This window comes from Eschscholzia californica, unplaced genomic scaffold (genome assembly GCF_041429995.1).
Source record: "Eschscholzia californica isolate CP2 unplaced genomic scaffold, dmEscCali1.0.p SCAF_1, whole genome shotgun sequence".
In the NCBI taxonomy this organism is placed as follows: domain Eukaryota; kingdom Viridiplantae; phylum Streptophyta; class Magnoliopsida; order Ranunculales; family Papaveraceae; genus Eschscholzia; species Eschscholzia californica.
In genome coordinates this window covers 87,461,111-87,487,272 of record NW_028238198.1, presented here as the reverse complement: position 1 = coordinate 87,487,272, position 26,162 = coordinate 87,461,111, and the positions used below count along the sequence as shown (strand labels likewise).

The window sequence follows — 26,162 nt, the reverse complement described above, 5'->3', positions numbered from 1 at the left end:
ATAGAGTGGTGCTTATCTGGTCGAGAAAAACTAAGACATAAATACTTTTAAGTGCACAAATCATCATCATTGAGAAAAAATAGAGTCATAAAAATACTTGTAAGTGCATAATTCAACACACTCGTTATAAATACTTATAAGGGTGAAAAAGAAATTGAAACGGGTTTCGTCCGACTAGACAGGCCTACCGAGCTCAAAATCAAACCCAACCCAAGACTGGGATACAATCCAAGCTAGCTTGGCCCATCTATTGTACAAGCCTAAGTCAATCCCCGATTCAAACTCTTGAGCAAGACTATAAAACAACTAAATATTTCTTTTTAAATTGAAATATAGCATGGAAGTTCAGAAGCTCGACTTTTTTCTCGTTTTCCACTAGGTAACCCATGCTTTTATAAGGACCTATAATGAAATATTTAAAAATTAAAAATGTCTTCAGAAATTTTAGGTATATGGTTTCAAACTAATTCTTGAATCAACTAGGAGACTAAGTTGAATATCAATACTATGTCATTTTCCCTTTTGAGATGAAAGAGAACCATTTTAACCTAATGATTGTCTACCGATCTCAATATCATGATTTATCTCTCACAAGAAAGGGAGGCAACTTCTTCTTCCATCTCTTTTGGTCACTCATCAAAAGGAGAACTATTCTCCCTCCAGACATCTTATTCTTCATCAGGACTTGATTCATCATTGATGTTGAAAGTTCTGCGAATCTCCTCTGGTGTCTTTCCCTTTATCAACTCTGCTATATATTTTGTTAAAGCATATCAAAAGAAGGCATCTTTGATAGAACCTTTCATGTTCAGTTTTGTGATAGATATCCTTGAAGTTATTGCTACATATTTTGTTAAAGCATATCAAAAGAAGGAAGCAATAGATTTGTTATCCAAGATGCAAAATTTTGAGTTTTGTTTACATTTGATGAAACTTTTGTTGGGAATAACAAATGAATTCTCACAATTACTACAAAGAAAAGATCAAGATATTGTGATTGCCTTTTGTTGAATCATCAAAAGCTAGAATCCAAGATGTACGAGACCATGAGTGGTCATCGTTGGTTTGGAATGTTTCTACTTTTTGTGAAAAACATAATATTGACGTTGTTGATCTTAATGGTTCATACATAATTGAATGGAGAAGTGGAGTGAATTTAGCACTAACTTTGTCGGTTGCAACTTGCATCTGCTTCCGTTGAAAGAGTTTTTTCAGCTATGAAGCTAGTTAAAACACGCTTAAGAAACAAGATGAGTGATCCATGACTGAATGATAGTTTAGTAGTCTTTATTGAAAAAGAAGTTTTTAGTGAAATTGACAATGAGTCGATTATGCGAACATTTCAAAATATGAACTCTCATAGAGGTCAATTGCGTTTGTAATCGTTGATGTATTAATCTAATTAATGAATATAAATATTTTGTTAATTATTGTGTTTGCAAAAAAAAAAAAAGAATTATTTTAGTACTCGCATCCCCTAAGTGAAAATCATCGATCCTTCCCTGACAACAACCTCGTCGACATCGAAAGTTTCACCTTTTGAACTTCTCAATGTGGTTTTCTTCGACATGATTGATTGATCAAAGACGAGACAACAAATGACAAACACTTTGTTTTATAACACCACCATCTTTTGGGAATAAGACCACGTCGTCTTTTCGAAATAAAAAAATGTCTTCCGACAAGATTTGATTTCGAGCTTCAACAAAAAAAAAAGATTTTAGTTAGAGAGCGTATTCATTTCCGATGGAGATATAAAGGACGTGAAGAAATATTTTTTCGAATGAGGGGCAAAAAGAAGTTATGTTGATTGTTTTTTTTTCTTTGAGTTAAACCAAAAGTTCATTCATAAGAAGGAATACAATCCAACACACGTATTACATTGTTTTGATTGTTTTGACTCTTTTGAATACAATATGGATTTACTTAAGTAAATATTATAAACATGAAACTTACGTAAGTATATAAAGACAACACGAAGGAAATAAGTACAATAGTGCAAATAGAATTAACCCTTTATTTTACTTTATTCATAAAAATTATAAGATAGGAGAAACTTTAGATTTTGCATTCAATTTATGATGGTTGGCATAATGTCTGCCATGTTTTCTTGTACATTTGAATCCCAAATTATTATTTTTTTGTTGAATATTTGAATCCCAAATTTGAGATATGTATTTTAGTTGTTTTATATATTTATCTTTATATATTGAAACAAGTTTTTCATCTCTTATGCACGTATTTTTAGCTTTAAAACAAATACAAATTAAGAAGAAAACTATTGCAAAAGAAAAAAAATTGTTTTGAAGTCAAAATCAATTGGAGAAAAAAAATACATACAATTACTCAAATTGTACAAGTAAATAGAGCTTATCCATCTTCCCCGCCCAACAATTTATCAAATCTTTTTCAAGTTTCCACGACACAAAACAAACCATTTTTACAAGTTCAAAACACAAACTACCAGAAACCACTATGATAATTATCGATCAATATATTACCGATTGGAGTTGTTTTTATAAAGATCATTCAAAAGCCCATTGATTCTCCCTCCTGACCTCTTCTTCTTCCTCTGGAGTGAAATTGTCTTTGATATTGAATGTTCTTCGAATCTCTTGAGGTGTTTTCCCCTTTATCATGTCCGCTAAAGTTTGGCATGTCAAGTCCAACAAGCTCTTAATGTTCAAGTAATTTGCTGCCTGAAAAAGACTATCCAAGTATTAGAAAACTAAAGTTGGCAAAGGACTAGAAAGTGCAAACAAATCAAAAATTGGATTTCAGGCCAGTGGCAAGAGCAACTTATCGTTTGACATATGTGAATTCAAACTTCTGATCTATGTTAGTCAACCTAAGTTTACTAGCTGAACCCTTGACTCGGAGATTCGGCCCAGGACTGTCGCTCCTGCTCTACCCTTAGATCATAAAATGTCTAAAGAGGAAACAATATCAATAACTGCCAAGGTTTGAGGAGTCACACGAGTAACTCGGCCAAACCCAACTGCTGACAGGTTTACATGTCAACACTCAAAATCAAGATCATTAAATTGACTAAACCCTAGAACTTAGTCCCCACAATTAACAATTTTTCTAAAAATGAACCACTGAAAATCCCTTTTCATGGTTCGTTATTGGTTAAAAGAGTTTATAAAGAGAATTTTCCCAAACAGGGAGATAAAAAACAAAAAAATAATCCAAACCATAAATACTCCTTATAATCACAACCAAAAATCAACTAAAATAGCTAATAAAAAACCCTAAATTTCTAATACCCGGAATTTCTCATCACAAACTAAAGATACCCAAATCATCAGGTCAAATAAAACCACAATAAACATTTAATAAGAACTTCTCACCAGAACAAGATCCATGAGGGTGGCTATATCAACTTGAAGGAATTCCAAATCACAAGTGTTGAGTTCTTCATCAGAAATTCCAATCTCAGAGTGCTTCTTACAGTAGTCTATAACTATGGTTAAGATTTTGGTCGTCACTTTCGAGAAAGGTATTATCACATCACCGATGCAATCGTCGTCGATCATATCCTTTATCAATTCAGATTGAACGGCGACAACCTCCTCGACATCAAAAGTTTGACCTTCAGAACTTATCAAGGTAATTTTCTTCGACATGATTGATTGATTCAACAAAGACGAGACAACAAATGACTAACACTAATTCAACAAAAAAAAAAAAACAAATGACTAAGGGGGGGGGGGTATTGGAGCAAGACTTTCGTGGACATTTGAGAGTCCGCGAAAGTCTGAGGCATTCAAATCCAGACATTTGAGAGTCTACGAAAGTCTGAGGCATTCAAATCCAGACATTTGAGAGTCCACGAAAGTCTGAGGCATTCAAATCCAGACATTTGAGAGTCCACGAAAGTCTGAGGCATTCGATTGTAGACAAAATATGTCCCAGACTTTGGTGGATTTCATAGTTTGATGGATTTGTGAAGGATTTGGGACAAATTTGGAAGCCAAAATGTCTTTCAAAAAACAAGAGACATTTGAAGTCCATCATGTGATCAAACAACAATAATAATATTAAAATAATAAATGTCTACCAAATATCCATCAATGTCCACAAATATTCACAGATGTCTACGAAAGTCGAAAAATATATTTTTGAAATGTTAGTATAAATATATTATTTCATGTAATTAAAAAATAATAATAATATTAAAATAATAAATATCTACCAAATGTCCATCAATGTCCACAAATATTCACAGATGTCTACGAAAGTCGAAAAATATATTTCTGAAATGTTAGTATAAATATATTATTTCATGTGATTAAACAATAATAATAATATTAAAATAATAAATGTCTACCAAATGTCCATCAATGTCCACAAATATTCACAGATGTCTACGAAAGTCGAAAAATATATTTTTGAAATGTTAGTATAAATATATTATTTCATGTAATTAAAAAATAATAATAATAATATCAAAATAATAAATATCTACCAAATGTCCATCAATGTCCACAAATATTCACAGATGTCTACGAAAGTCGAAAAATATATTTTTGAAATGTTAGTATAAATATATTATTTCATGTGATTAAACAATAATAATAATATTAAAATAATAAATGTCTACCAAATGTCCATCAATGTCCACAAATATTCACAGATGTTGATGCACCCGAAAAGGTTGCACACCCAAGCGGAGGTATCAAGTAGTAATCCGGCAAGACCGGAATCGATCCAAGGATAGGAAGGTAGTTTGGATATCGAAGGGTCTTATTCGTCGGTCTAGATATTAAAGGCTTACTTAAACAAAAGCGCAAGTAAAAGGAAGTAATGTGAGGTTTATAATCGAATAAGCAATAAGGAAATAAAGTAAGTAAAACAAACTAAATTATCAATGTAAGAGGGCGAGAGAGATTTGAGAGAAGAGTTTGGAGGAACAAGAGTCGGGAACAACAAGTAAGAGAAGTGTCGAGGTCCGGGAATCCGATGTGGTGAACCTACAACTATGTACGGTCTAATCGAATGGATTGATAAAAACCTAGTCTCGATTCCTAAAGTGGATGTTCATAAGCACTACGTATGTCCGGAGATAATACTTAGTCAAATAAACTTCCTAAACGAACAAAACCGAATCATCGATCACATTGCCTAATTGATTAACTATGCGAAATACTTGATAAGACACATGAAAAACGATTGCAACAAGTAATCAAAATAAGAGAACATCAATTTATTATCAAACTCATTAAATCATCTCAAACATAGTCATAAAATTCATCACATTTCATCCCATAATCGACACACTTGATTTAGCTAATATGGTGATAAGTAATAAATGAAAGGAAGATGATGAGAAATCCCCCTTTTTCGATGTGGTTCAAGGCTAGGTTCGTCGGAAAATTTGAGTAGTTAAGGTGCAGCCGATCTCCCCTTAGCAAAATTCTGGGTTCCCCATAGCGACCACCATCATCTTCTCCATTTAGAACACAAACTCCATCAAAGCTTCACCAAGCTTTCTCTCTCTAGACATTTCTTGTCGAAAATCAAATCAAACTATATGGGAAGCTAGCCAAGATGATGGGGAGTAAAAGCCCTATGGTTTCGAATCAAAAATGTTGCCGGAAACCCTCGAAAAATCCGGTCAAAGAGACCCTAGTTCCGGCCAACCCTAGATCCGGCCATGTGCAACCATGCCATCCGAGCAATCCGAGCTATTCCCATGCTAGTCCGAGCCCGTCCCGACCGTTCCGAGCCATGAATAGCCGCGTCCGAGCAAGCACAGCAGCGTCCAAGTTGCTGTCCCGTTGCTGCTGCTGTGGAAGCTTCCTGCCGGGCTACTCCGAGCTGCAGCTGCGTCCTGGAGCAGCTGCCTGTCGCGTCTGCTGCCGGTAGCTCCTGGGAAGTGCTCTGGTGTGCCGTGCTAGCTGCTGCTGTCGGAGCTACACCCGAGCTGCTCGTGTTAGCCATGTCCGAGCTCCCCTTGCTGTCCAGCCCGTGCTCTTGTGGTGCCGGCCAACTTGGCCGGCACCCTCCTTCTCTCTTGCTCTCTCTAGCCTTCAAAACCCTAACTCAAGAACACCAAAAACCCTAAAAGTTTTAGCCTCCTTCTCTCTCTTGCTTGGGGAAGAAGATGAATAGTCCTCTCCCTTTCTCTAACTTGTGTATACCCAAACCCTAGACTTAGTCAAGTTTGACTAAGTCTTGGGCTATTTTGACTTAGACTTCTTTAAGAGGTGCTCATAGAAATCTTCCTTGCTTTCTCTTCTTTGGGCTCTTGGTTATGGGTTGGGCTTTGGCTCTCATCTAGAAATCAAGGGGAGTGCCTTCAAGGAAAGACTTTGGCTTCTTTCTTTTGTAACTTCCCCGTCCGAACTCCGAATTGAATTCCGTTTTCACCGTCGAACTCGTCATTGACTTCACTTGTTGTTTGACTTCTGACTTTGACCAAAATGACCAAAATACCCCTGGTGCTCTTTTCTTCCATTTTGCCGCATAAGATGAAAATGTGATAATTCGCTCTCTTTATTCCGAATTACACGCCAAACCACAAATAAACTACCTAGCAATAAAAACACATAAATAATTAGAAATAGAACCCGAAAGGAACTAACTAATCAAAGTTAAGTGACCTAAATGTGGCATTTTCACGCCACATCAACATCCCCAAACTTAGAATTTGCTAGTCCTCGAGCAACAAACAAAACAAGACAATAAAGTAAACCTAACTCACTTTCGGAGGCATCCCGGTTGCATTTAGCGTATGCAACAAGCCGTTAAACCCCTAGGTTACCCCTAGTGGACGAGTCTCGTCTCGTGAGGGTTTCCAGTGAATACACCCACAAAGTTCTAGATTTTCAAAAGACATAAGAGTCGAACTATCGATGCAAATAAGGTAACGATCAACAAGTGAGAGACTTAAGTGTGTCAAACACATGAATCAAACCAATAAACACAAAAGCATGCTAAGAGTCTCCTCACTAATAGTTTCATACTTAAGTGCAAGTGTCCCATCATCATGAGCATCATCCAAGTCTAAAGTAACAAAACTTTGTTTCCTATCATAGCACATTTCGCCTCGACTTTGGCCTCACGGTCATACGCTCTTAAACATGAAATCACTCAAAATGGAATCTAATGGTTCACTCTCATGTGTGAGCATGGAATAAAGTAAACTCAACACATACAAAAATTAAATGAGGATATCAAGTTCTAAAACGAAATGATCTCTTAGGAATGGAAATAACCACTAACGGAATGGGGAAGCTCACTCACCCTTCTCACCCACTCTACTCTCTAATAATGTCTCCTAAAGGTAACGGATACAAGTGATGAAATGGAAGATGATGAAATCCCGAGAATGTCGACGCCTTCAACGATAAAAGAACACTCAAACAACCTTTAAACTTAACTTCTTGCATTGAATACTTTATTTTCATAACACTTACACAAACACAAAATAACACATATAACCAAACTTTTTTTTTTTCTTTCTTTTCTCTTCTTTTCACTTTTCTCTTTTTCCTTTTTTCGTTTTTTCCTTTTTTTCACTTTTTCATTTTCTTTCCCTTTCTTTTCTTTTTTTACACACATACCCAAACACCAAACACAAAAGTACAAACTAGTATTCTCAACAAATCACCTTTACTTTCACACTTTGCTTTCACATTCTTTCTTCTTTACTTTTCATGCCTTCATTCTCGGGAGTAGTATGATGAATGGATGGTGGAGTATCCGTTTCCCTAAAGTTGACACTATTATCGGGTTTCATGGACTACAAGAGTAAGGTTTATTCGCTATCCTGATGTCACTCCTAGTGGCTAAGGAAGTTGAGCTCATGAGATCGTCTAAGCTCTTTTGAAAGTTGCGAAGTTGAGTAGCTCTTCATTCTACTCGGAGTTAGCGCAGAAGAGTACACTCAAAGGCAATAAAAAGGCTCAGATATCTCACATGGGTTTAAGTCTCCACTAATGACTATTTTAGGTCACTTAGAAGTGTTCCTTCTTCCTTAAGATGATACTCACATGATAAAACACCAACACCAAAGGACTCAACATTCATGAAAAGACTAAGAGCATGCATAAGATTTATCAAGAAAGAGCCACATGTATCAACATACTTAAAAATACCACTAGAGTCATACCAAATCAACCCAAAATTTTTCAAATTTGGTCAATTTGTTGAACCCTCTTGTCTTTTGAAATCTAAGGTCATGATGTCATGCGACTAAATGGTCGTATCCCCATCCCCAAACTTAAAACTAACATTGTCCTCAATGTTCTAAGCATATACTCACCAAAAGATAAGAGGTACAATAAGTTAAAGAAAAGAGTGAAAGGATATTACCATAGCCGAAGGAGATAAAAAGTGATACTACCAAGACTTAAGTATTCGAGTTCCAAGTTGATGATAAGTCCATCGCCATCCCCAAACTTGGAACGAACCACGTCCCAAAAGTATACAAATTGAGAAACGCTCCTAACACATCAATAAATAGAATAAGAATGAAACATAAGCATGACCATATAAAAATGACCACTCACGCGGGATCACTCGATTGCATCAAGCTATGCAACTAGCCTTTGAGTCTCTCATATGCACGAGAGCACGAGTTTTGTCTCGTGGAGGGTTTCCAGAGATGATACCCACAAACATCAAAACCTATCTTAATCGGTTCAACGATCATAAAGCAAAAGACGAAAGATTTGGGGATCAACCCAAATAAAAATATATACAGGTGCTAATCGTCTCACAATAATATCAACGTAAAGAAGTGCACGTGAGACGACAAAAGAAAAGAAGCCATCCCCAAACTTAGTGGGTGCACAATCCACTAAGTAGGCATAAATACAAGGAGTGAAGACTAAGAAGTCATCGAAAGGATCAACATACAAGTGTAGGGTCAAGAGGTCAGTCGAAGGCATAAAATCATCTGCAAGCTTAGTGGATAAAACATCCACTATGTCTATAGATGTCTTCGGGAAGACGTCTGAAATGTCCCAAAAGGGATCAACAATCGAGTCTGAGATTGTATGGAAGGTCAGACGAGGCTCTAAGGATAATGCAGTAGGCTCGGGGACCAAGTTAAGGTCCATGATTTCCTTAGGTAAATGGTCTGAAAATCTATCCAACATGTCTCTAACTACTACGTCATCAATATCCTCAAAGGCATCTAGAGCCTCGCAGTCAGTTATAATATCAGGCCTTCCTAACATGGCATCTAAGACTGACTCCTTACAAGTGTCAAAACTCGGAAAGTTCAGAATAGTGTCATTCCCAAACTTGCTCATATAGCCATCATTTTGAACATCGAAGTCTAGTGTAATCCTATCATGGTGAGACGATAATGGTCCAGGTAACGAGCAATAAGGGTCATCGATCAATTCATGCTCAAAGGGTCTACCAGGAGCATCTTCGACATTTAAATTAAGACTAGGTTTAGGTGTATTACCCTCACCATCATTCCTAGTCTCTTCTTGAGTTTGGGGTGGGAAAACCCCTTCCTCGTCGACGATAAGCTCCGACTCAATTCTATCAACAATTTTGAGCATCCATTCCGTGATCTCAGTTACATCTCGATTAAATCTAGTCTGGTACTCTAAAAATGCTTGGAGACTATCTTGAGAAGTCTCCTCGTAATAAGACATATGAGTATAACTAGATGAAGACTCTCGCGGAACACGGGGCATGGGACAATACTCGGTCAAATGGCTTAAGCTCGCACAAATAGCACAAACCGGGTTAATGGTCTCCATGGTCCTTTCTTCACTACCCTCATGTAGATACATAGGCTCGACTCTTTGAGTGGAATCATCAAGTCGGCTATTTTCATCACTAAATGAGCCATTCATATATGCTTGTCGATAGTCACGAAGACTTCGACATGGTCGATCACAGGTAATACAACTACGGGCATCATCAAATGACAAATTCATACATGAAGGTGTGGTCATCCCAAATGCTTGTTGATAGTCTCGAAGACTCCTACGGGGTTGGTTACCCTCATGCTCATAATCCCTAAGACCATATTCATTACTAGTCTGACCGACTCCATACATTTGTCGATATTCGCCCATGGTCATCCTAGGTCGGTCAGACTCAACTCGCCTATTCCTATTACTAGTCGGACCATGCCTATATGCATGTCTATTATCTTGGAGACTTCTAGGTGGTCGACCAGTATTAATGGCATGTGGATCACCGATGTAGTCACCAGCCTCATCGTAAGGCCAATCATTAAAATAATGTGCCATTTGTACCAATGAGACGATACTATGCAACTATGTTCAATGATGATAACACACAAGCTATGAATGAAAACTAACACTTTTCCAACTAATCACACACAACTAAGGAAGAGAGAATATAATACGATACTAGCGAAAGCCTCTTGCTTTGTTCCGCTTCTCTCTTTCCTACCCTTCTTGATTCCTTTCTTTTCTTCCACTCCAATGTCTGTTTTTAGCTCTTTTCGAAGAACAGGTACCTAAAAAAAAACAAGAAAAAGTAAGAAACTAGGAAAATAAAAGAAAACAAAAACGCCTAAGTAAGCAAATAACCCTAAACTAATGAACAAAACAAACAACCTATCCTAACTACTAAACCTATCCCCGGCAGCGGCGCCAAAAACTTGATGCACCCGAAAAGGTTGCACACCCAAGCGGAGGTATCAAGTAGTAATCCGGCAAGACCGGAATCGATCCAAGGATAGGAAGGTAGTTTGGATATCGAAGGGTCTTATTCGTCGGTCTAGATATTAAAGGCTTACTTAAACAAAAGCGCAAGTAAAAGGAAGTAATGTGAGGTTTATAATCGAATAAGCAATAAGGAAATAAAGTAAGTAAAACAAACTAAATTATCAATGTAAGAGGGCGAGAGAGATTTGAGAGAAGAGTTTGGAGGAACAAGAGTCGGGAACAACAAGTAAGAGAAGTGTCGAGGTCCGGGAATCCGATGTGGTGAACCTACAACTATGTACGGTCTAATCGAATGGATTGATAAAAACCTAGTCTCGATTCCTAAAGTGGATGTTCATAAGCACTACGTATGTCCGGAGATAATACTTAGTCAAATAAACTTCCTAAACGAACAAAACCGAATCATCGATCACATTGCCTAATTGATTAACTATGCGAAATACTTGATAAGACACATGAAAAACGATTGCAACAAGTAATCAAAATAAGAGAACATCAATTTATTATCAAACTCATTAAATCATCTCAAACATAGTCATAAAATTCATCACATTTCATCCCATAATCGACACACTTGATTTAGCTAACATGGTGATAAGTAATAAATGAAAGGAAGATGATGAGAAATCCCCCTTTTTCGATGTGGTTCAAGGCTAGGTTCGTCGGAAAATTTGAGTAGTTAAGGTGCAGCCGATCTCCCCTTAGCAAAATTCTGGGTTCCCCATAGCGACCACCATCATCTTCTCCATTTAGAACACAAACTCCATCAAAGCTTCACCAAGCTTTCTCTCTCTAGACATTTCTTGTCGAAAATCAAATCAAACTATATGGGAAGCTAGCCAAGATGATGGGGAGTAAAAGCCCTATGGTTTCGAATCAAAAATGTTGCCGGAAACCCTCGAAAAATCCGGTCAAAGAGACCCTAGTTCCGGCCAACCCTAGATCCGGCCATGTGCAACCATGCCATCCGAGCAATCCGAGCTATTCCCATGCTAGTCCGAGCCCGTCCCGACCGTTCCGAGCCATGAATAGCCGCGTCCGAGCAAGCACAGCAGCGTCCAAGTTGCTGTCCCGTTGCTGCTGCTGTGGAAGCTTCCTGCCGGGCTACTCCGAGCTGCAGCTGCGTCCTGGAGCAGCTGCCTGTCGCGTCTGCTGCCGGTAGCTCCTGGGAAGTGCTCTGGTGTGCCGTGCTAGCTGCTGCTGTCGGAGCTACACCCGAGCTGCTCGTGTTAGCCATGTCCGAGCTCCCCTTGCTGTCCAGCCCGTGCTCTTGTGGTGCCGGCCAACTTGGCCGGCACCCTCCTTCTCTCTTGCTCTCTCTAGCCTTCAAAACCCTAACTCAAGAACACCAAAAACCCTAAAAGTTTTAGCCTCCTTCTCTCTCTTGCTTGGGGAAGAAGATGAATAGTCCTCTCCCTTTCTCTAACTTGTGTATACCCAAACCCTAGACTTAGTCAAGTTTGACTAAGTCTTGGGCTATTTTGACTTAGACTTCTTTAAGAGGTGCTCATAGAAATCTTCCTTGCTTTCTCTTCTTTGGGCTCTTGGTTATGGGTTGGGCTTTGGCTCTCATCTAGAAATCAAGGGGAGTGCCTTCAAGGAAAGACTTTGGCTTCTTTCTTTTGTAACTTCCCCGTCCGAACTCCGAATTGAATTCCGTTTTCACCGTCGAACTCGTCATTGACTTCACTTGTTGTTTGACTTCTGACTTTGACCAAAATGACCAAAATACCCCTGGTGCTCTTTTCTTCCATTTTGCCGCATAAGATGAAAATGTGATAATTCGCTCTCTTTATTCCGAATTACACGCCAAACCACAAATAAACTACCTAGCAATAAAAACACATAAATAATTAGAAATAGAACCCGAAAGGAACTAACTAATCAAAGTTAAGTGACCTAAATGTGGCATTTTCACGCCACATCAGATGTCTACAAAAGTCGAAAAATATATTTTTGATTAGCACAAATATAATATGCATTACACATTTTGTCAATGGACTCAAGATCTTATAACGTCCCCAGGACATTTTGTCTATGGATCAAATGTCTTGAAATGTCTATAAAGACATTTTGTATACAAACTCTCAATGTCTTGAAAATGTCTATGAACACATGTTGTCTATAATAAGTCATCTGAAATGTCTTGAAATGTCTACGGGACATTTTGTCTATGAAAGTCTGTGAAAGTCCCGCTCCACTACCCCCCCTAACACTTATTTTATAAGGCCACGCCTTTTCGGAATAAAAAAATAATGTCTCCCAGACAAGATTTGACTTGGAGCTTTCAACAGCAAAAATAAAAGGGTTAATTCCGTTTTGGCCCCCGATTTGTGACTAACTGGCCATTTTAGCCTCCAATTGTGTCCGGCAGTTCGTTTTGGCCCCAAAAAATTCCTAGATGGCCCCAACTTTTTTTAAACCTCCCAATTCTACCCCTATGGCATTTCTGTAATTGTTTTTTTCTTTTTATTTGTCCAACTCATCTAACAATTACCACATCACTCTGTCCACCTCACCCTTCTTCTCCGGCGAAAAGGTTGCCGGCCGGAATAAAAAATTCCGGCCGGCCACCTTTACTAACAAAAAAAAAATAAAATTTCTTCCTTTCTCTCTCTTCTTCTTCCATTCTCTCTCTTCTTCTTCCTTTCTCTCTCTCTTCTTTTCCCTCAATCTCTCTCCCCTTTCTCTCTCTCTCCTACCTCTCATTTCTCTCTCTAAAACCTCCGGCGAAGGGGATTCCTTCGCCGGAGGAGATCTGCAACAGACCCTCGAGGGTCTGTTGAAGCAGGCCTCCGACGAAGGAAACCCCTTCGCCGGAGGTTTTAAGAGAGATAAATGAGAAAGGAAAGAGAGAGAAGAAGAGGAAGAGAGAGAAAGAAGAAGAAGAAGAGAAGAAAGAGAAAGAAGAAGAGAGAGAAAGAAGAAGAAGAAGAAGAGAGAGAAAGAAGAAGGAGATACAAATTTTTTTTTTTTTATGTTAAAGGTGACCGGCCGGAATTTTATTCCGGCCGGTCACCATCCGCCGGAGAAGAAAGGTGAGGTGGAGAGGAGGTGGTGTGATGGAGGAGAGATAAGGTAAAGTGGAGCAGAAAGAGATAGGTGATGTGGCTTTTGTATGTTTATTATTTTTTTCAGAAATATTTTCATTTTGGCTTCCGAGGATAATTTAGTAAAAAATTTAGCCCTTGGGGCCAAAACGAACTGCCGGACACAATTGGGGGCCAAAATGGCCAGTTGGTCACAAATCGGGGGCCAAAACGGAATTAACCCAAAATAAAATTTAGTTAGATAGCATATTCATTTTAGATCCAAATATTGACTTCATCAACTGCACCGTCATCAGATTTAGGGTTTTCAACACAGTACTCAATTACCTTGCCTAAAATCTTACTCGTAACGTTGTTAGGCAAAGGAATAACATTATCTCAGCACAATCGTCTTCTTCGACCATATGCTCTGAGATTCAACACCCACGACCTCCTGGACATCAAATGTTTCACCCATCCAAACTGACTTTCTTCGCCATGATTGATTGATTGGAAATGGAGATCAACTGAAACCCTAGCTTTTTCTCCTTGATAGCGATTAGAACAATTTTTTGGCGATCATTATCCAGGCTTGCATTTTTGTGGGGATCATTCAAGCTCTTGAGCAAGATCCAGGCTTGCAATTTTTAAATTGAATACAGGATCCCATATAGCATGAAAGTCGTGAAGCTCGGCTTTTTTTCTCGTTTGCCACTAGGTAACCCATGCTTTTGATAGCCAATCCGTGGACAACTGTTTTTTTATATGAACAACAATTTTCGGGTCCGTGTGAGTCAATTATGCTTGACTTAGTTGACTTTCATTTAATAAGGGGACACATAAAGTCTTAAATACTAACAATTACTAACTTCTAGACCATTAACAAAATAATAGTTCAAAATTGAAAACCTAAGTTGTCTTCTTCTTCATCATCATCTTCTTCTTCCTTCTTCTTAGTCTTCTTCTTATTATTTTACTGCTACTAAAAGTAAACTATAGTTTTTACCACTTCCTTTTGTTTTTTATCAAACTCTAAATGAATGAAGAAGATAAAACTCATCAATTTCCACTTCCCTTGTTTTTTAGTAAACTAAAGTTTCTACCACTTCTCTTTATTTTTTAGTGAACTACAGTTTTCACTACTTCCCTTTGTTTTCTATCAAACCTTAGATGGGTTCCAATCAAACCCTACATTGATGAGGTAAACCTCTAACTTTTTTAAGTTTATTTTGTATTTTCGTTTGTGTAGTTTGAAAGAGGTTTCAAGGCGAAAATTCGAAGTGAAGAAGAAATTCGTAGAATTTCGTGGGAAATCCACGAAAATATGCTAGATTTTCGTGGCAAGTCTCCTTCTGTCTTGCCAAATTTTCGTAGGAAATCTACGAAATTGGCTACGTCAGAATTTTTTTTTTTTACAAAAAGTCAGAAGTTAAGATCTCTCGTGTTTTGTCGATTTTCCATGAAGCAGGAGCAACTCTACTTGTTTGTAAAAAAATTTAGGGTTTTGAAAATTTTGATTTCTAAGTTTTAAAAGTTTAACGAATTTTAGGGTTTTTAGATCTGATCTTTCTGGTTAGGAATATCCTTCAACAATTCCTTTCCCTTTGTTTGATGTCATAATCTTCTCCAAAAATATTCTCTCTCTAGAATTTTGGGTTGATGATGAAGATGAAGTAGTAGAAGAAGACCAAACTTACTTAGGATTTACGGAGTACAGAGAGAGGTGTTAAAATAATACATTTAATTCTAAGAGGACTTGAGTGAAAATAATAGAGAGTTGTCCCATTAAAAACTGGTGTCCATATAAAAAATTTAGTTATTTTAGTTGTCCACATAAGATAGTTGTCCATATAAGAAAAACAGTTGTCCACATATTGGCCACCATGCTTTTATCAGGACCTATAGTGAGATATTTAAAAATTAAAACTTGATTGATTTTCGTTCTCATTAAAATTTTAACCAACTATTACAACTCATTTTATAGTATTAGAAAGAGAAAAACGAACTCAAGAAGAAAGGAAGAATGGGTTAGAAAATAGTTACAAGTTTGTTATAACAGAAAATAACAAACTAATATTATGATATTGTGCTCCTCTTCATGATTCAGTGCTTCGCCAGCTAGATAAGCTCTATTAAAACTGTCTTTAGAAATTTTAGCTATATGGTTTTTAAATTAATTCTTGAATCAAGGAGACTAAGTTCAATATCAATACTATGTCATTTTCTCTTTTGAAATGAAACGGAACCATTTTAACCTAATGATCCTCTACCGATCTCTAAATTATTGATATTGCGGTTTACCATTTGTTTGAAACTAGTAATAGGTTCGTACCGTTTTGGTCTTTAAATGATGGAAATGATGTGTTCTTCTTGTTGCAAGTTGATGGGAAGTATGCCTATTCTAAAGGGTAAGGGCTCATTTCTCTGAATCTCAGTCTTCGCTTAATTTGATTTGTTATACTTCAATATCTAACTTTTATTTAGAGTTTACTGTTTAGAAGTTACAGTTGATTCATGGGATTGGAAAGTTATAGAATATAAAGAAGAAGAGTGTGTTATTTTCTTGTGTGATTGAAATTGATGAGTGGATTTTTGGTGGTGTACTTTCTCCCTCTATAAAACTAATTACTTGTATTTGGTTCATCTCTTAATAATAAGAATGGTGATTCTCTCTCTTGCTGCTTCTTAGCTTTGATTGGGTATCCAATTTTGAAAGGAATTATGTTAATGGTAGTGATAATGATGGTAGTGGTAGTCAGTGAAGATGAAGATGGTGATTATGGTAATGGTGGCAGTTGAAGATGAATATTAAAGTGATGGTGGTTTATGAAGATGGGATGGTCACAATGGTGGGTAGCTAGGGGTTATTTCACAACCGTTGATCACAAGAAAGATTGTTCACCGTGGGATTAGATGAAGGGTAGTTTTGTCACGAACCACGCATGTGTTACACACGACAACCATTTAACGAGAAAATGACGGAAAATAGTCAATTAGGGGTTAATGCCAGAACAACTTTTCATTTTGGGGGTGAAGTCTTAATGTCACCAAATAATTGGGAGTCAATGTCAAATTAACTCATTAATTTATGATACTATTAACCTTCCCTTTTGAGTTTAAGAGGGATTATACCAGGATGTGATCTTTATGAAACTCCGAATAAAAATGGGGTGTCATACTTACACGTACGTAAAGAGGGATTGTATTCAGACACACTTAAAAAAACAAACACAACCTAAGTTTAGTATCAATACTGTGTCATTTTGCCTTTCGAGATTAAGGGGACCATTTTAACCGAATGATCGTCTACCGATCTCTATATCATGATTCGTCTCCCACAGGAAAGAGAGTCAACTTCATCTTCCATCTCTTTTTATCATTATGGAGCAGAACTGCTCTCTCTCCTGAATCCTGATATCCTCTTGTGGCCTCGTTTAATCATTGGATTTAAAAAATTCGCGAGTCTCCTCTGGTGTTTTTCCCTTTATCAAGTCCGCAACAGTTTGGCATGTCAAGTCCAGCAAGCTCTTAATATTGAACAAGTTTGCTGCCTGAAACACAAGATTGCATCACTAAACAAAATAAGAAAAACCTACACTTAGCAACATTAATCGAAAGTAAAAACAAATCAAGATTGACGCCTTGCATTTCTCGTTGAAAGTATGTCTATAAATTTTTCAAGAACAACATATCTAGAACGTATTCGGTACAAGATAGTACTTCTTAGATAATGTACAAAACTCATTTGGAACTTGAAAGTCCATTGAAAGACAAGAAGCCTTCAATACTAGCAGCAATAAACTATATTATCAGACTATCAGAGTTAAATAATAGACACACATGGAATACTGAGTACAGAAGAAAATGGAAGAAAAGAATGAATTGAATAGAAAATGAAGTGGGTTTGGGTTGTTTGTATGCACATTCATTTGGGACACAACTTTTATTTTTGGAGACATATTCCTTGGTTTTAAGGGACACAACTCTTGAAAAAGAGTTAGTTATAAGCAGATCTTGTCGGTTGCCTTCTAGATCGTCGGATCTGACTCAATCTCGTGGAGAGAATGTTGGCCATTAGATGAACATGAAATGGCGCCCAACAGATTAGGAAAGGAGTCCTTAGATGAAGTGATGTAGAACGCAGCGGAATTTAAGAATAAACTAAACTAATACGAAGAACGATCAAAATAACTGTAAATAACTGAATAAACTGTAAACTTTGATTAACTTCAATGGGGGTTTTTTCTCTTCAATGTATGAATAATATACAAACTAGATATCCTTTTATAGGATTCTGGACTTTCCTAGATAGACTTGAATTAGACTTCTTAAATAATTAAATACTGCAACTGCCTAAATAACTGGACTCAAATCTGGACCTTTCCAATTATTGGAAATATTAAAATAGCATAATTCCTAAACCTAAATTAATTAATACTCATACTAAAATAAGGACTTTCTAAATCAACTATCTCTGGCCGGTTGGTCCATGACCGGGTCCGGTCATGGAAATAGTCTCCACGTTGGGTGCCCCTGCATCAGCTTCCCCTTCTCCCACGAGGTTCGTCCCGAACCGTTTCGACGAAGAAATTAATTTGATGGACCCGCATACGATGAATATCACCAAGGCGATTCGTAACTCCCACTTTGCACGAACAGTGTATGAAATCCGATGTATAGAGAAAGGGATCAAGTCACCAACGACAAACGGAAACTTATGATGTAGTTTGACGAGGAAGATTGCAAATACCAAATTGTTCTTTTTTAAAAAGAAACTTAAATTTCTTCTGATGCATGACCTTGTTTGCCTCTTCCTTTTTATTAACTTGGACTAACATTCCACGTTCAACTTCATTAAGTCTAGAAACCATAACCAACAAGTTGCGGTCTCTTGTTACAGTTATCTTGCCGACATGTAACGTAATCAACACAATAGGTTGATTGCTCGAGTAATTAGCGAGGATCTGTGCCTTCTTGGCAGGAGTAGTGGTGTTCCTAGGAATTAAAGAAAGCATAACTTCTTCAGCCATTTCCAACCTTAGAGAAAGAGGAGTGACTACCAGTAATGATAAGTCATGAACCTTCTCAGTACCCTCACCAGATATATCGTCTAATTCCTCATCAAGTTGATTATCCATGTATCTAACATCATGAATTCTACCCTTTTTTGATCCCTTCTTCTTCATCATCTTCTTCAGAATCTCTTCTCCTTTCTCAGTTAAGTGTCCATCTTTAAGCTCCTTTATCTGTTTTATCCCTTCAATCTTTAAACCTAAATCGGACATTCGATCAGCTTCATCAAGAACAAGATATGTTGCTCTAGACATTGTCAATGCCTTCATCTTCAGCATATCAATCAATCTCCCAGGAGTAGCAACAACGATTTCACAACCCGCTTTCAGTTCTTTAAACTGTTCAAGCTTAGACATTCCACCATAAACCGCAGAGACACGTATCCCATGGGACTTGGAGAATTTCTTCGACTCTAAATAAATTTGATGTGCTAACTCTCTTGTGGGTGCGCAAATTACTCCAATAGGACCCTCTTCTTTAGCAAGTTCAGGCTGATCCATAATATGAACAATCTTGGGAAGAACAAAAGCAGCAGTTTTTCCAGAACCCGTCTTTGCAATACCAATAATATCTCTCCCGGAAAGCACAATCGGTAAAGCCTGGCATTGTATCGGTGTCGGCTTTTCATACCCTTGTTTAGCTATAGCACTCATCAGTTGAGGAGAAAATCCACAATCCTCAAAAGTCTTCACCGGCCTGCTTACATCAAATCCGGAAACACGTATTGCTACAGTTTTCCTGTAATCTGCAACTTCCTGCTCACTCATTCCTGAAATTGAATCTTTTTCTTCATAGAAATCCTTGTTAAAAGGTTCATAATCAATACAAGTATGATCTAGAGGTGGAATGGGTTCGATTTTCTTTCTATCAGTAATAACAATAGGATTATCATCTGAATCGTAATTAATCAATCCAGCATCAACAGCTTTAGCAGCAGCATAAACTTCTTCATCAGAGTCATAACCAGCTTGAAGAACATCAGAAGCTAAAGTCAATCCAATATCTTTCTTTGCCCTTAAAAAACTCTCAATATGATCATCTTCTTCATCAACATCTTTATACTTATCAACTTTTTCTTTAGGTTTAGAAACAACGGGAGCTTTCATCTCTTCATGAATACCTTCCATAAACGCATCAAGAGGGTCAATTTCTTCTTCTTCGTCACCACCACGATTACCATTCGATTCTTTTACTTGTCCTTCTTGAGTATATGTTACTTCTTCATGGTTTGGGGACATAATAGGCGGGGAAGATGTTCGAAGTAATACGGCCTCAAACTTGTCACAATTATTTTTCATCCTATCGGTTTCGCACTTAAGTGATTGAAGTGTTCCAAAAAGAGAAGATGGTTGTGGTGGTAAAATTTCTCTTACATGTTCTCTTTCACTGTTCCCTCTTTCGACTTCAAAAGTTGTAGTAACTGTTGTAGGTGTAGAATAATATGATGATTGAGGTGATGGTGAATAATAAGAGTACGGAGGTGGTGTTGAAGACGGTGGTGAATACGGTGATGAACAAGGAAGTGGTGTATAATAATAGTATGGTGGTGGTGGTGGTGGTGGTTGTATTTCTGAGGATGGTGTCGGGTAATAATAAGATGAAGGTGATGGTGTATAACACATTGCTGGTGGCGGTGGTGACGGTTGGTACTGACAAGGAGAAGGTTGTGGAGGGGTTTCTCGTTCGATTTCTCCCGGATTCCAATGATAATTGTACGAGTCATTATTCGCATATCAACATGATGAACATGAGCATTGATTCGTTATCTCTTGATGAGTATAATTTGATTGAATATAATCATCTTGACGAATATAATACGATTGATACTGATGTAACTGGTCTGGAAAAAAATTTCTAGAATCATTAGCCAAAAACTTTGGTGGCTCTGAATACCACATGATGTAGAACGCAGCGGAATTTAAGAATAAACTAAACTAATACGAAGAACGATCAAAATAACTGTAAACAACTGTAAATAACTGAATAAACTGTAAACTTTGATTAACTTCAATGGGGGGTTTTTTCTCTTCAATGTATGAATAATAGACAAACTAGATATCCTTTTATAGGATTCTGGACTTTCCTAGATAGACTTGAATTAGACTTCTTAAATAATTAAATACTGCAACTGCCTAAATAACTGGACTCAAATCTGGACCTTTCCAATTATTGGAAATATTAAAATAGCATAATTCCTAAACCTAAATTAATTAATACTCATACTAAAATAAGGACTTTCTAAATCAACTATCTCTGGCCGGTTGGTCCATGACCGGGTCCGGTCATGGAAATAGTCTCCACGCCGGGTGCCCCTGCATCATGAAGATCTTGGCTATCCCACCTCCTGCCTGACACAGGTGGGACGCCAGCCGTTGGGTCGTCGCATATTCAACGCTTCTTGAGGCGTACCACCAAGATCCCGAAGGATCTGACGAGCGACTGTCAAATCGCAGTGGATCTCGTGGGTTGAACGCAATGTGTACTCCGCTGATGAGTTTGACGAATTGGTTCAAGCCAAAATTGGCTCTAATTCCAACAACATTCACCGAAATATAGAAAGGGGGAAGAGAGAAAAATGATGGCAATGGGAGGTGGTGGGGGTCAAAGGAGAAGACAGAAAGATTCAGGAAAAAAGATATTGTCGGCAACAGTCGTCTACTAGCAACATTACGTGAGTGGAGAAGGAATCAAGGAATGGTGCTGGGGTTGGGAAACAAGAAAAAAAAAAAAACAAAAAAGCAAAAATGCATGAAAACCCAAAATCTTGGTCCTAATAGGAAAAGAACCCACTCAAAAATAATAATGCAAAAAACACCCATTTTTTAAACACTTTTCAAAATGTCTACGACATATATATTTATGTTGTTAATAAGAAAACCATAATTCCATTTTTACCCTCATATGTTGACAACATATATAAATATGTTGTTATAAATTGTTGACAACATATATAATGCATTAGCCAAAATATTATTTGTCCGTTAATGGGTGTGTCAAATACAAAAGATAATATGCATAACATTTTAATTTTTGGAAAAGACAAATCAAAAAATGCTTTAGTCTAAATGTTTCTGTCGAAAACAAAACAAAAAATAAGGAGACCGTTTCTTTCTTCACAAGACAAGTCGAAAAATGTTTTAGCCAAAATGTTAGTTTCAGTTTGTGTATGTCAAATGCAAAAGATAAAATGCGACACATTTTTACAAAATAATTTTAAGCAAAAACGAATTGTTCACAAACTTACAAAATTGTTGAGAGCAAACTAAGATTTGTTCAGAAATTTCCAAAAATGTTTTTTGACGTTGATTTGGCCGAAAATTTCATTTTGGGGGTAAAATGGTATTTTACAAAATAGATTTTTTTACAATATTATTTAGCTTTGGCCTAATTTCTTATTATCCCTCAAATTTTGAGTTTTATAATTATCCTCCCAAAAAAAAAGGCAAAAAAAAAAATACTTTAAAATTTTGGGTAACGTTAGAATTTTAGGTGTTAGTTCTTTCTTTTGATTGAATTGAGGTATGAGATGGTGTCACAATGTGCCAACTCAAATGAATCAAAATCAGCCCAAATGGCTCATTCTGCCAAAAACAATTATTCTAAAATGTGACTCAAGTCAATTTGGACATCTAATATCAAGTCTGACTTAAAGAATAACAAACGATACCTAACTATTGATGTGCAAAGTTCCAGTTTATCCAAAGCATACGAAAACTCGTAACAAAAAGCCCCAATTTATATAACGAGATCATGATCATCACAAAGAAAAATGAAATAACAAAACTAAAGTAACAAACGGAAAGAGAAGAAATCCAACCTTGACAAGATCGAAGAGGGTGTCTTTATCAAGTTGAACGAATTCCAAATCCCAAGTGTTGAGTTCTTCATCAGAAATTCCATTTACAGAGTGCTTCTTACAGTAGTCAATAACTTTGGTTAAGATTTTGGTAGTCACTTTCGAGAAAGGTATCATCACATCATCGTCGCAATTGTCGTCGATCATATCCTTTATCAACTCAGATTGAACGGCGACAACCTCATCGACATCGAAAGTTTGACCTTCTGAACTTCTCAATGTGATTTTCTTCGACATGATTGATTGATCAAAGACCAGACAACAAATGACAAACACTTCTTTTATAAGGCCACCACCATCTTTTGGGAATAAGACCACGTCTTTTTCGAAATAAAAAAAGTCTTCCCAACAAGATTTGACTTACAGCACATCTTCATTTTGGATACATATAAATTGACTTTGTTATTTTTTATCCATTGACTCGGTTATGAATACCAATCAGTTTAAGATGATTAGCAAACAGATTGGGTCGGACCAGACTGGCCTAGCAGGCTCAAAATCAAAACCAGCCCAGGACCGGGGTATGACCCAGTTGGCTTGGCCCATCTACCGATGGGTCAAGGTCCATTTCAGATTGATCGGGCCGGATAAGCACGGCTCTACCTTTAAAAATTGAAATTGTCTTTAGGTTTTTTTTTTTTTGATGTACTCTGAAACTAACATCCAAAGAATACCATGTTTATCAATGTTTTTATCAGGACCATAATAGCTTTTAAGGTGGTGAAATATATAGTAAGATGGTTTTAGGTATATGGTGGTTTTAAACTAGTTCTTGAATCGACTAGGAGACTAAGTTCAATATCAATACTATGTCATTTTTCCTTTTTGAGATGAAAGGGAACTATTTTAACCTAATGATAGTCCACGAGTATCATGATTTAGCTCTCACAAGTAAGGGAGTCAACTTCTTCTTTCATCTCTTTTGATCACTCACCAAAAGCAGAACTATTCTCCCTCCAGACATCTTATTCTTCATCTGGACTCAGATTCATCATTGATGTTGAAAGTTCTGCAAATCTCCTGTGGTGTCTTTCCCTTTATCAACTCTGCAACAGCGTCGCATGTCAAGTCCAGCAAGCTCTGAATATTCAAGAAGTTCGCTGCCTGAAACACAAGTTTGCATCAGCGAACGAAATTACAAAACACTAAACTTGGCAACAGTAATATAAAGTAAAACAAATCAAGATAGACTCCTTCATTTCCCGTTGACTTCTGTCTGCATACAGTTTGTCAAGAACAACATATATCAAGAACAGATAAGGTAGAAGATAGTACTACTTCGATAATGTACAAAACTCATTTAGAAATTGAACATCCATCCGACGACAAGAGGCCATTCATACACGAACCGATAACCAACATCCTCTTCATTTCCACATTATCACAACTCACAGCTAACTAAAAACGGTGACATATCTTACCTGGCTAGAACAAGCTGGCTGAGACCGGAGAAGCTCAGCATCTAATTAGTTAGGCAGAATGACTCGGATGACAGGAATAACTTGGCCAGAAACTGGGTTCAATATCTTTTTGAAGTACTCACACGGATATAATATTTCTTATATCAGACTTCTTTCTTTTACTACCATTATAAAGCGCCATACGATATAAAAATGAATATGACAAAAGATAAAAGAGCTTCGGAGGAGGAAGACCTTTCATCCTATACCAGATAGAGAGATTTGTTAGAGGTTGCACAGTGGATAAGTCTCTAACAAAAAAATGATTCCTCTCACAGACTCTGCCAGATGCTATCAGCTCAACTCTTTTGAAAGGAAGAAACAATAGTCTTTTAGGACGTTCAGAACTACAATTCTCAATGGAGCCGTGATAGTATGCCCTGATAGGCTCGCTTCGTTTTTCAAGAGGAGCTCGCTGCTTTTCGCCTGCTAAAAAACACTAGCGCCCCTATAGAGTCTGTCAGGATCTTCTTCTCTTTTTTCTGTTCAGCCATATTATATTGTTTGTGCACTGAAAATGGATCTAATACGCACGGAGAACTAGGACCCTTTCTGGCCTGGCCATACAAGAACAATACCATCCCCACTCCCTTGATCGTTAAAAGCACCATCAAAGTACACGCTCCATTCCTCATGCTCATCTTCCATAGCGAAAAGGACAACTTCATCTGGGAAGTAAGTTCTTACGGGTGCATACAAGTGCGCCAGGGAACTTGGCCGGTCTAGAGGCCGGGCATTCCATCATTTTTGTTTTCAATCTGAACCCATTTAGACCTTTTCAAATGGTGTTACTGTTCTTCCCACAAATGTAACAGATTGATGGGGAAGAGGGTTTTTTTTTGGTTTTGTCAAATTCTCTGGGACAACAAAACTTCTTCTTCTTCCTCATCTCTCGCTAGTAGCTACCGCTACCCGTTTCGGGCCACCACCTTCGACCACCACCACTATCATTTCTCTCCTCTATCTCTCTCTCTCTCTCCCTTTCTTCTTCATCTTCTCTCAACTCTCAAGTCTCACCACCACTTATCTTTTCTCTCTCCTCTCTCTTCTACTCAAATCAATTCAGACATCAAGTCTGACTTGATATCACAAGGAAGAATAAAATATAATCCAAAACCTAACCCGCATGCACTCAATTATAACAATCAAAGTAATAACAAATGGAAAGAGAAGAAAGAAACCCTAATTACCATGATAAGATCGAAGAGGGTAGTCTGATCAACTTGAACGAATTCCAAATCCCAAGTCCTGAGTTCTTCTTCCTCAGAAATCGGACCTTCACTCCCGGAATGCTTCTTACAGTAGTCAATAACTTTAGTTAAGATTTTAGTTGTCACTTTCGACAAAGGAATCACGTCGTCGGCGCAATTGTCTTCGATCATATTCTTTATCAACTCAGACTGAACGGCGACAACCTCGTCGACGGCGAAGGTTTCACCTTCCGAACTTCTCAAGGTGATTTTCTTCGACATGATTGATTGATTGAATGATTCATCAAACTTCTTTCTTTACTTCATCAAATGGACACAGAAGGTTCTAAGGGCGCTCTCCGTTTTCTATAACGGCGCTACCAATGTCCTAGATTACTGTCAATATAGGTTGACATATATGAACCACCCCTCCACCTACCTACCATCACTCGGACGGGGAAGAACTTCAGTCGATCAAAGGGATGTCGCTATCGATAGTAGGAGATTTTTTCAACAATAATGATAGGGAGGTAGAAACGAGCGGCAGACCCTAGGCAGAATGCCGACGTGGCGAAGCCACGTCGGCATTCTGGCCCGCAAGGCGTCTGACTGCTCATATCTTCCTCTCCTATTGCAAAATAGCCCGCCATTTACGTTAGGTTTCAGTTAGGTCCCTCCATAGTTTTAATCTAGATCGTTGAATTTATCAACGATCCAGATTAAATGAAGCAAAAACCCTATGGCCAATTTTTTTTCCCGGCGATTCTCTCTCTAGCTGCCGTGATCTTCATCTTTTTCCCAACCACCAGGAACAAGCTTATATTTCAATTTAATCTCTCCTATTGAAATATCTTATATTTCAATTACCAAACCACCAGGAA

General features: G+C 37.6%; 3 protein-coding genes across 5 annotated transcripts; all 3 read right to left on the bottom strand.

Annotated features, from left to right (window-relative positions):
* Window positions 1–2,389: 2,389 nt before the first annotated feature.
* Window positions 2,390–23,735, bottom strand: LOC147570718 (SKP1-like protein 1B). Of its 3 annotated transcripts, none has more exons than XM_086657264.1 (3): window positions 23,227–23,735; window positions 22,593–23,051; window positions 2,390–2,699 (listed from the first exon to the last, which is right to left on the bottom strand). In XM_086657264.1, exons 2-3 carry the CDS (start codon window positions 22,866–22,868, stop codon window positions 2,526–2,528), a joined length of 450 nt encoding a protein of 149 aa, XP_086513390.1. In that variant the 5' UTR covers window positions 22,869–23,051; window positions 23,227–23,735; the 3' UTR covers window positions 2,390–2,525. The 3 variants fall into 3 exon arrangements, with proteins under 3 accessions (XP_086513390.1, XP_086513392.1, XP_086513391.1); XM_086657266.1 differs by lacking the exons at window positions 22,593–23,051; window positions 23,227–23,735 and adding exons at window positions 3,354–3,620; window positions 3,921–4,006 and having other exon boundaries at window positions 2,526–2,699; XM_086657265.1 differs by lacking the exons at window positions 22,593–23,051; window positions 23,227–23,735 and adding an exon at window positions 3,354–3,629 and having other exon boundaries at window positions 2,526–2,699.
* LOC147570719 (uncharacterized) lies at window positions 18,418–20,397 on the bottom strand. The gene has a single exon (XM_086653555.1). It carries the CDS (start codon window positions 20,395–20,397, stop codon window positions 18,418–18,420), a length of 1,980 nt encoding a protein of 659 aa, XP_086509681.1.
* LOC147570717 (SKP1-like protein 1B) lies at window positions 23,289–25,567 on the bottom strand. The gene is given in 3 exon segments (XM_086657263.1): window positions 23,289–23,617; window positions 23,619–23,735; window positions 25,282–25,567. Coding segments are annotated over 3 exon segments (459 nt in total). The 5' UTR covers window positions 25,564–25,567; the 3' UTR covers window positions 23,289–23,557.
* Window positions 25,568–26,162: the final 595 nt, after the last annotated feature.